General features: G+C 41.2%; 1 protein-coding gene across 1 annotated transcript in view; it reads right to left on the reverse strand.

Moving 5' to 3' along the window:
- The window catches only part of IGF1R (insulin-like growth factor 1 receptor), a gene marked incomplete at its 5' end in the record, with an annotated part of 139,924 nt that extends 134,006 nt beyond the window's left edge, over window positions 1-5,918 (reverse strand). The window contains one exon of the mRNA XM_009070489.1: window positions 5,373-5,918. Coding sequence (XP_009068737.1) covers window positions 5,373-5,918 — 546 coding nt within the window. The remainder of the gene's footprint in view (window positions 1-5,372) is intronic.
- Window positions 5,919-11,050: the final 5,132 nt, after the last annotated feature.

Genomic DNA, 11,050 nt, shown 5'->3' on the forward strand with positions numbered 1-11,050 from the left:
AAAAGTTTGTTAGGATTATTTTTTAAGCATGTAGCAAAGTGTCATTAATGGACTGAGGCCGTTGCATCATCTTCTAATACTGGAAAATAAAACTCCCAAATTTAAAGCCCTCTCAAAACAAACAGCCCTCTGCAAATCTTTGTGCCAAAAGAAACTAGGAAGCCAAGATGAGTATTTAACATTAGCACTTAGTTTCAGTGACTAGTGCAGGCTGCAAGATTCAAGACAGTCTTGCCAGGTTATGGCATTTTACGACAGAACAAAGAAAAATGGCAAGTATATATTTGCTTAATTTTAGCCCTTTTCTCAGAATATAAACCACTGCAGCAGTAATTAACTGCAGATTGGCCTGAACTGCTCTGTGGCCATTCCAGCTTACTAATTAAATATGCTCTCACAGCCATAATAAAAATTCTGGGAAACCTCTGGCTGGAGAGCAAACTTCTCAGGAGGGGAGCGAAAGTCAGCAAAAAACTTCATTCAGAAGAAAAACACTAACAAATTTTCTTTAACGTGCTCCAGATTTTTCTAACTCAGTGACACCAACTGTGCCTTTTACAATTTTTTTTGTCTGTTTATTCCTTTCACAAGATGTTTATTTGCTGAGGAGTTTACATACCCACCGAATAAAACCAACAACCAACTTGGCCATTTCAAAATATAGTCAGGTTAATATGATACTTGTATGACACTTATTTTTTTCAACCCAACAAAGGTTCACTTAAACTTCACTTAACATTACACAGTATCTAATTTGCTTGCTGAAACAGTAAAACTGCAGCATATTGTCCTGTGCTGATACACACAGTATGTAGTATATTTCAGGGTTTAAAAACAACAAATAAACTTCAATGAAGCAGCAAACAGACAAAAGCAAATGCAATTTAAAGCAAAGTGTAATCTGATTCAGCATCTCCAGCTCCCAACTTCTTCTTCTTTCTTCCTGTCTACATACTTCATGTATGCTCACCATTTCTAAAGGATAAAGGAATACAGTGAATACCCCTCAGAGAGGGGAAAACAAGAAGGAGAAAAGGGAAAAAAAAAAAGAAGTCCAGCACATGGTTTTCACCACTACTCTGCTGAATCAACAGGGAGCAGATTCCCAGCTGGCACACACTGTAAGCACTGCACAAGTCAATGAAGCTATGTCAAACGATACCACTCAACTGCATTATCTTTTGAGCTCCGTGTAAACAAACAGGAGCAGATTCCGAATATTTGTGAGAATACATCATGTTACTGTCTCCATATGTTTAAACATTTTAGTAGAAGGCACATATGGACCACTCTTCCCACTCACTGTCATTCTCTCCCTCCTGCTCCTCATACACCGGATCTTTTCGGGCCATTGTCAAACCAATTCAAAAAGGAATAAGGATACATTTTCATTAAAAACATTTTGTGCTCAGCTGCCATCTGCTTCTTTATCAGCCTCCAAATCCTCACATGCCTTTTCCATGGTCCTCAGTTTCACACATTCAGAAGCTGAAAGTTCTCTCCTGTTGTGTGGCAAGTGCCATCTACGTGAGCTATTGTTCCTCACTCAAATTCACCTCTTCTCAAACAAGTGCTTCATGCTTACAGCCCTAACGCATGTTGTCTCTGCAGTGCAAATTTACACCTCCAGTTTTTTTTAATGCCAGTGGCAAATCTAATCTTAAAGCTCCCTCATGCACTTCAGATACTCATGCTCACTGTTTTTATGGGAAGCATGGCTATTCCATCCACTTGGGGATGGACTATAGGAGCTTACTTTGCTCTCTCACAAGGGGAGGACCCACACTGTTCTCATCCTCTCACAGAGAAGCAGCAGCTGAAGCCAATACTCCTTTGTGAGTGGTGTCAGGAGTCTGTCCTCCCTATAACCAGACCCCTAATTCTTTTCTCTGATCAGGAAAGGATTCAGCTAATACCTGACAAAGAGCATCGCCAACTTAACTGCAGGGACAGCAGACAATGATGAGAAACAAAAAATCCTCCATCCGTACACCATAGATCTTATGCATGGATCACTGCTGGGTTTGCTATTACTTTCCCAAATAAGGAGTTTGCCCAGCTAATTTCTTACAGCCCCAGTAATAGCAGAAGTGTCTTAGGAAGCATTAGCAGGACTTGTTAGAAAAACACCACAAAGGCTATGGCAGACAAGGGATCCCGAACTTCCAGGCAGCCTTTCAGGGTTGTAATTTACATTTGGTTTCTGCAGGCTCAGAAAGACCTAGTGACTGAGGCAGCAACCTCAAAACTTAGTCATCAGCAAGAGAAATATAGCAAACAACCGAAGTTTTCTTTACAGTAGAGCACTGAACAGGCAAAGCAAGTGTGTCATCAGACACAAGTCTTGCAAGGAGTACAGCAGGAACAGTTTTTCTGGTTCTCACATCAATCACTGAGCAAGATGCAGGCAGCTTCCACAAACCTTCCCAGCAGTCACAACTGCCAGACAAAAAAAAGAAAAACACAAAGGGCCATAATCTTATTTGTATGTCTGGACACTCAGTTTTATCTTTTCCATCTTTACCTGTGCCCCAAAGCACAACAGCTGCTGCAAACAACTGCAGTACTCTCCTCTTATCTTGAGGGATTCTTCCACGTGGACCTGCAGCCCAAGTGAGGTACAGCTGGCATTTGATACACCAAAATAAAAGTAGGTGCAAGTCAGAGATAAGAGCATGCCAGGCCCGACACAACATGCTGCAGCTCCAAAGAGAGCAAACTAGTGGTGCTGCTGCCTTGGGGCACTCTAAGGTAAAGGAATGTACACTGCACAGAAACCAGGGCAACCAAACTGCCAGGGAAGCTGCTGATGCTTTATGCTGAACTTCAAAAATAAATTAAAAAAGCAAAGTTACAGCTTCTTTGTAGCTTACTCTTCTGTAGGAATGTCCATGGATTATTCTAAGTCAAACACAGCATATCCTTCCCTCCCTCCTCCCTCCACCCTCCACATTGTTCCTGCACAAGTTATATTGAAGGAAGCACAAGCTTCTTCCTTTGTTTGTGAGCAAGAAAAAGAAGGAAAAAAACAACTTCCACTCAACAGCAAAACTAAACAGAAGCCAAGGTAAAGTACCAAGTGTTCCCACACAACATTTACCCACCAACTTCACATCTTGCAGCGTAAAACCTAAACAAGGACAAAAGAGATTTAATACACACTCCTCCACAGAGCCAGAGCAAAGAGAAATGAAAAGGCATAAAGGAACCCTGAGTGACAGACAGTATTTTCAGTGTAACATGACTGTGACGCACGGGGAGAATGTCAGGGTTAAATCAGATGCTACACTAGAAAAACATTCCCTGGAAAATAACATAGGTGTCATATCTCTGCTGGTAGGAAAATGCAGATGAAAACACCCAGTAAGTGAAAAGTCCTTGCTTCTAGTCTTTGTTATGTCTTTTGTGATTTTTGTACTGCAAGAGTCCTCTCCAGACCAGGAGTTCATTGCCAAATACCCCAAGCAATCTAGCAGGAGAGACAAAAAGCTTCCCTTGGAATAACTGCACGTTTATACCTCCCTTGCTGTTCTTCAGAACAGAAGGACTTGGGGACTGTTTCTCTTTAGATGACTGACTGACAAATTTAAAGACTTCTTCCTCGAAGTCAGTGGCTTATCACAACAAACAGATTAAACAGGTCTAACTTTCTCACTCCTTCTATTGATTAGAACTTGATCATTTCTTTATACACTCTGCATCCTAAGGTACTCTAAACTTAATTGTTTTTCCAGAGTGTAATGCTCTTAACAAGCCTTTCAAGGCTCTTTTCCAATACTTGCTTTCTTCTCCACAATCTCCCACAAAAGGAGATGAAAGCATATAGGGAAACAAACACATTATCCACACCCTGGCCTTCAAAGTCCTGCTATCACAGCCTAACTGTGACCTCATTTTACTTAAACAAATTTCTTCTCATGTACATTTGGGATCCAAATGATTTTAACATTCCCCTAGAAGTCAACAAGGTCTTTTTGAACAATACTTCAGTCTACTCCAAACAGCCAGAGCACACAGCAGAAAGCAAGTCAGCTGCTGTATCTCATTAAATACACTCTTGCTGCATCCATTCAAACCACTGAAGGCAATGAGGTTGCACAGGGATCACCTTGGTGTCCCCCCCTTTGTAGACAACAGTTACACTCTGTTAATGAAGACATAAATTTGGCCTGCAGAAGCCTAACGACTCATAGCAACACTCCCCTCACCTTGGACAAAGCACAAAGTCTCCCAGTAACAGGCTGAGGTGTTTTCTCTGCTTTGTTTAAAAAATGAACTTTATTTCCAGTCAGTATTGATAAAAACACATTCTTCAAATGCCTTTTTTCAGTGGTATTTTTGGCATGTGTTGACTGAAACTGCCCTGCAAGCTCCTTTAATTGCAGCTCTAATTGAACACAAGGGCTTCACCAGCAACTGATGAGCCACTCCAGAAAAATCAACATCTCCAAATGAAGGTAACCTGAATATAGCCCTGTTCCTGTTTTCTCTCACACTGTGGTGTTTCCTATCATTATGGCAGCTTTGGTCAAGGCAGCATGTGGAATTTAGGAACTGTTCCTCCCAGGGAGGACTGCTTGTAATTAAGCCCTACAGATACTGCAGGGCTCAGCTTTCGTAAAGTTACAGGATGAACTCAAAAAGGCTGCCATGGAATCATGTTATCTGAGGAAACTATGTGTTTGTTTACTCTATTTTTAAAAAGTGAGAAGAGATCAGGTTTTGTTTTTGCTAATACTTGCTATCAGAAAGACACAAACCCCATCCTGCCAGAAAAGGCCAGAACAGGCTAAGGTAATTTTACCAGGAGTCAAGGCATCCATTGCCTCTTTGACTCTACAAACTATACTGTCAAATCTGATGTCAGTAAACAAGTTCTTACATACAGAATTTACCGTGACAGGAATTTCTGAAGGTACATGCCAAGGGGGGCAAAGAACAGAGTCAGAGTGAGTGCAGTTAACAGCTTCAGTATGGCAATGACTCTGGCACATACAGAACGTGACTTCAGCAAGGAGGAGATGGCATTCGACAGCCACCTCCTGCCAAAGTCCTCAGGGGAGGTAAAACTGGTTCCAGCTTCCATAATGGCTCTAGCTCTGTACCTACTTTGCATCTTTTCCATGTGGAGCAACTCAGGGAGTTTGCTGGGGTTTGTTTTGTCCTTGTTGATTTTGTTTCTCTTTTAAGTCAAGTGAGATGATCTACTGGTTGGGGAGGAATCTATCTGTGTGGTAACTGGGTAACTCATGTGGACTAAACACAACTAGAATAAAACTTTCAGTTGCTAAAGAGCTTAAAATAAAAACACAAATTTAAACCTTTACTTCAGAAAGAGGCAACAAGAACCACAGTATCTACTCAAGTCTTACTTTTCTGGCAGTGGTTGGTGGTCCAGCAGCGGTAGTTGTACTCATTGTTAATGGATGTCTTCTCACACAATGGCTTCTCTTCCATTGTTCCTGGACACAAGTCCCCACATTCCTTTGGAGGTTTATTCCCAACGATGTAATTGTTGGACACTGCATCTAGGATGAGAGACCAGTCCACTGTGGAGAGGTAACACAGGTCAGAGTTCTTCTCGATCCGTATGGCCCCGCGGGTGATGTTCCTCAAGTTGTGAAGGCCAATCTCTTTCAGATTGGTCATTTCAAAGATAACCAAGGCATAGTTGTAGAAGAGGTTCCTCCCACGGATCACCGTGAGGTTGGGGAAGAGATCACTGAGGCTCTCCAAGCCTGCCACACGGAACAGCAGCAGGTAGTCAGTTATGACCGTGAGCTTGGGGAAGTGGAAGTTGCGGTAATCCTCTGCCTTGGAGATGAGCAGGATCTGAAGGAATCCCTCGATCACTGTGCAGTTCTCGAGGCGTTTCAGCTCATGGATATCGTTGCGAATGTCAACATTTGGCCCACAAACTGAAAGTGTAAAAGGAGAAAGAAAAGTCAGTAAACAAGGCATTTCTAAGCCTTTAGAAGCTGGAATGCAAGTAGGATGTTCTAATGGCCATAAAATTTGTAACTTCTTAATTAGGTTGCAGTGTTAAGAGAGAAAATGTGTATTTGATTTATACATACGCTGAACACTCATTTCATTTAACTTATCACTATAAACAGGAGCAGCACAGGGATGACAACTGTCCATATTCTGCAGCACACAGAGAAATGCTGGTTTATGACTGCTGTTGACAGGAGCTGCATTGCACCGAGGAATACAAAGATAAATCAAATGCATTTGCACACTCTGCTTCAAACTAGACCGTGGCATGTGTGACCCGGGCAGGGCTTCAGCCACATCACTTCAAGACACATAAACAAAGGGGACACTTCCCAGAAAATTACAACTTATGCCTCAAATCACTCTTTCTTCCCAGGGTCACAAGCCAAACGAGCCCTAATTCTTGGAATACTACTCTTGCAATAGATCAGCAACAACACTAAATCCATGGAAAGCTGGTCAGCACTTCCTGCACTGTGACTGGGAAGAAAACAAAGCACTTGGACTGGTAGCAATGCACTGAATTCCTGTTTGCATGTTTCAGTAAACTAAGTTTCACTAATTTTGGCACCAAGATATAATAAAGTTTCTTGAGTTCTAAGAAACACAGGATAAGTTTATTTATAAGAACACACAGCACCACAGTGAGGAATTTCCCCTAGAAAACAGCAGGCTGAACTCGATGAACTCTCAAGAAAGCAATGACCAAAAGGATTATTCCCTAATAAATCTCTATATTAAGCCTTTCCATATCAAACATGTATCACAATAAAAATGTTAAAGGGGCTGGAAAAAATGTGTACTAACAATAGAGTAATTAGACACATAAAATGCACTTTGATGTACAACAAAAAACTATGGAGTGTAGAGAGCTGTTGTTCTTCAAAACCCTCAGAGCCAGTCTTCAATGGAAAACATGGAAAAAAAGATTCCTCAGAACAGATACTTAGTTGCTTGTAAGCAAACAAAGCTAAAACCAATTTATTTAATCAACCCAAAACTTAAATAAACCCCAAGCAACTCAATTTTGTGGAAAGGTTCTCTTTTAATGCATGCTAGACTTAATTATTTTAACAACATCTTTTCCTCAGACAAGGAAAAGGTCTAAACAAGCACTGGAGCCAAAACACTTCAATTCTAACCCAGACAAATTGTCCAGAGATTCCGAAATTGAGCCGACAATGGAAAGCAGTCCTTCCATCCCACAACACTTATCTAAGGCTAATAACTTAAGCTAACAAAGGATCCAGAACATGAGCATGCTAAAACCACAGCGACTCTAATACCCAACAAGGACTTAAAGACTTTTAAGTCTCAAAAAGACTAAAGGACTTTCTGGTTAGAGGGACAACGTAAAAAAATAAAACAGGGCGAGATCTTTGTTAAGAAACAGATGTTTCTACACCAACTATTACCTAATCCTCCTTCTGCAAAGATTCAGGCTGGAAGCAGAGGCTATTACGATGTGACTTGCTGCACTGAAGCAGCTTTGTGCAAGAAAACTCATTCCTTGAACCTTTAAAAAAAACCATAAACACCAAAAACAATGTAGCAACAGGAATACTTGGTCATCATGACCAGTGAGACAGGAAATCTCCATTTTACTACATACTGACTACAGGAAAAATTGCATGTTACTGCCTGGAATATGTGTCAAGGCTTGAACTTCAGTAAAACATTAAAGAGGGTGAACGGGTTGGCACTACCCAGTATAGAAGACACGTGGAAGAGGGGGAACAGTAAAGAACTCAAAGATAGTAGATGTGGTAAGAGATGGATGCACTGCCTGGTGCAAAAGTGAGGGCTTTCTTCCCTGAATCTGTAGGAAAGACAACCTCAACCCAGATTTAATTCCTCTAATGATCCACATCTTGCTTCCAACTTCTGCAATTGTCCTCTAAAGCCACCATCAAAACATCAACCCCCAAAGCACAGCCTGACAGCCACATGAGGACATTTACACTGTGACACTGGGCTTCCATTGTTTGAAAAAGGCAAGTTAGACCACACAATATTTTTCCCATCAAACCATTCTGGTTTGTCCCTACCTGCTGGCAGGACAAGGTGAACAAGTACAGCTCCTGCTATGGCAAAGCAAAAGGAGTGAAATTTATTTTCCTGCCATAAAAGTTTAGAAAGCCTAACTGCTCTGAGCCCTTTATTTTGTTAAAGAAATAAAATTTGCACTTGTGCTGACATTTTGCAGGCAAGGTTCCAGAGTGATGGGTTTAAAAACAGCTGAGTTACAATACCCTAAAGAACAATTTGTAAGAGAAATGGCAGCAACTGTTAACTAAAGCATTATATATCTGTTCATGTCTCTGCTCGGGGCTGAGCTTCCACAGTCACATTGCTTTGAGCTTCATGTTGGTTTCAGCTTGAAAGTTACTTAATTTTAGATATTTAATGCTTTTATAAATCAATGAAACTTTGAGAAGTTTATGGCAAAAGTATGCACTCGCTTGCCCCAGTTGTGAAACATCATCCCCTTAATATGGAAAAGGATGAAGTCCAGTGGGGTCCAACATTAGCAATTGATTACAGCTGAGAGTGCTGCTGACATTTGTGATTTAAGAACTTATTAGTTCATCTACTGAGTTACATTTTGCAGAACTTCGCTAATATAATGAGAACTGCAGAGACCCAAACGTGAAATGGGACAAACATCTTGGTCCATACCAACACTTGGAAAAAACACAGTTCCCATTAAAGGAGATTTTTTTTGAGGAATTTCTTTTAAGTTCACATTGTTCTCCAGAGTTAATTATACCACAATACATCATCTTTTTCTCACGTTTTTCTCACTGCCCTGAGAAGGATTATATGAAAAACAAATTAATCAGAGCTCAAAGTCAACTCCAATTTCCATCTGGCTGTGCTGTGTTTTCTTTGGATTCCATTTTAGAGAAAGCATATATGGACTTACAATATAAACTGGTCTGGCTGCACAATGAAGTGCACAGAAAATGCTCTTTAGAGCATTTATATTCCATTTAACAGTTTTGGCTATTCCAGCTTATAGAACGTTTTTAATATGACTGTTACAACTTGCCTCTGTTTCATGTCCAATTCCGAATTGGAAATTAACTATTATGTATTTATTTTGCTCCCTAACAGAAAATAAAGATGCAACAGCTGTTTATTACCCTCCCCACTAGTTCTGGGTAGATTATAAACACACAAGACAATTACCAATAGGCAGATTCATGCTATTTTCATTCAGCTGCTTACAGATTTCCAAGCCTTTCCTTAAACTGCACATTATTTATCAGACTTACTCTGAACTAAGCACCTAATTCTGAGACAGAAATTGGTTCTTTAAAGAAATAAATATGTATTTGTTTAAAAGATAACTCCCCAATACAGTAAAACACTAAAGAGAAGCAATGCATTCAATACCTAGATGAACATAAATGCTTCCCTGGAAATAGTTCTTCAGTCCAAAAGTCCTGAGCTTCCCCAGCAAGGAGCCTACTGTGCCCTTTTTTCTGGGAGCATCCCATGGTCAAGCTGCAGGGCATGTAAACTTCCAAAGGTAACAGAAATACCCACTCCACAGCACAGAGGACCTGCAGCCTGTTCCTAGTCAGAGGGCAGAACCAAGACTGCTCATGTAACTGAGATGGGGTCAATGAACTGCCAGGAAAAATGATTCCACGTAACAGGTTCATACGACGAGAGTAATTAATGCTCCTTGGTCTGGCAGCACCTCCTGGCAAGTCTCCGTGTCAGCAGAGCTCCAGCTGGGACCCCACGGAGCAGAGTGCAGGCTGTGACACACAGCCACACTGCACAGCACCAGGGCACACAGCTCACACCCTGCACAGCTCACAGGAGAGCTGTGACAAACACCTCAGAGTTCAGTGTTCCAGTGGATTCCTCTCAACTTTAAGTACGATTTGCTAGTCCTTACACACATTTTTTTCCAGCCCCTTTGATATGCAGAACCTCCTTGCCACCTTGATAAACACCTATTGCATCACCATCTATTATCAAACAGTCATTTACTCCACTTGGCAGGTCTTCACCTTTCCTGTATCTACTAGTTCAGGTCACTAGTGACTCAAAGCACTTGCCTGTTGCCCTTCAGCTCTTGGAAGGAAATCTTCTTTCCGCCACATGCCAGGCTATGCCAGACAAAGCAGTAGAAAGCCTTCTGTTCAACATTCACCCTCTACTACAGACATCCCAACTGTCTAGAAATTAATCACAGCTAATTCCTTATCAATACTGAGGTGTTACAGGGCAGGTCATTGTTTTTAATAAGACATGGATTCATTTCCTGCAAGAAGCTATTTCACCATGGTGTAGTTCTTGTTTTCAGATTTTGTATTCCTCCAAGTTACTCCATTTACAAGTTCTAAAGAAACACAACTGTTTGTTTTTTCTTGAAAAAAAAATACACTCCTTGGCATCTTCATCCTTGCCTTTGACCCTTTACTTTTTTGGGTAACATTAAATACACTGCAGAGTCTCAATACCCTCTCAACTAGCCAGAAGTTAAGGATGGAGCAACCATCACTCTCTGGCTCTCTCAACACCAAAAAGCCTCAGACAAAGCAGCACCAAGGCTGCTCTGAGTCACCAAGTCGATCCAGCACATCCCTTTCGCAAGCCTAAGGCCTTTTCCACACAAGTCTACTCCAGCTGGGTCAGGCTTTCCCTAGCAACAGAGACTTTTCAGCCTGAGCAACCCTTTACATCTCAGAAATGAGAATCAGGACAGACAGCCTGCCATCAACATCTCACTAGCAACCTTGATATCAGCTCCTGTTCACCTCTCTCCTGGTTTGTAGCATGTTACCAAAGGGAGTTACAATTTCCCTTTGTTCCCCTTCTTCTGACTTCCCTTCTGTGAAATTGTTTCCTTCACGTCACAGTAGAGATGCAAAGTTTATTTCAAATGAGTTTGGATACCTTCAGTGTTTCCACTTTAAATAAAGTCTCCCCTTACACTGGTTCCTGAAAAAAAAAAAAAGCACTGAAGCTGCACAAATTGTTCTAATTCCATATTGTTTTCCTGCCCAGGGGTTATAACACCCATTCTGAGGAC

This window comes from Acanthisitta chloris, unplaced genomic scaffold (assembly GCF_000695815.1).
Source record: "Acanthisitta chloris isolate BGI_N310 unplaced genomic scaffold, ASM69581v1 scaffold8302, whole genome shotgun sequence".
In the NCBI taxonomy this organism is placed as follows: Eukaryota; Metazoa; Chordata; class Aves; order Passeriformes; family Acanthisittidae; genus Acanthisitta; species Acanthisitta chloris.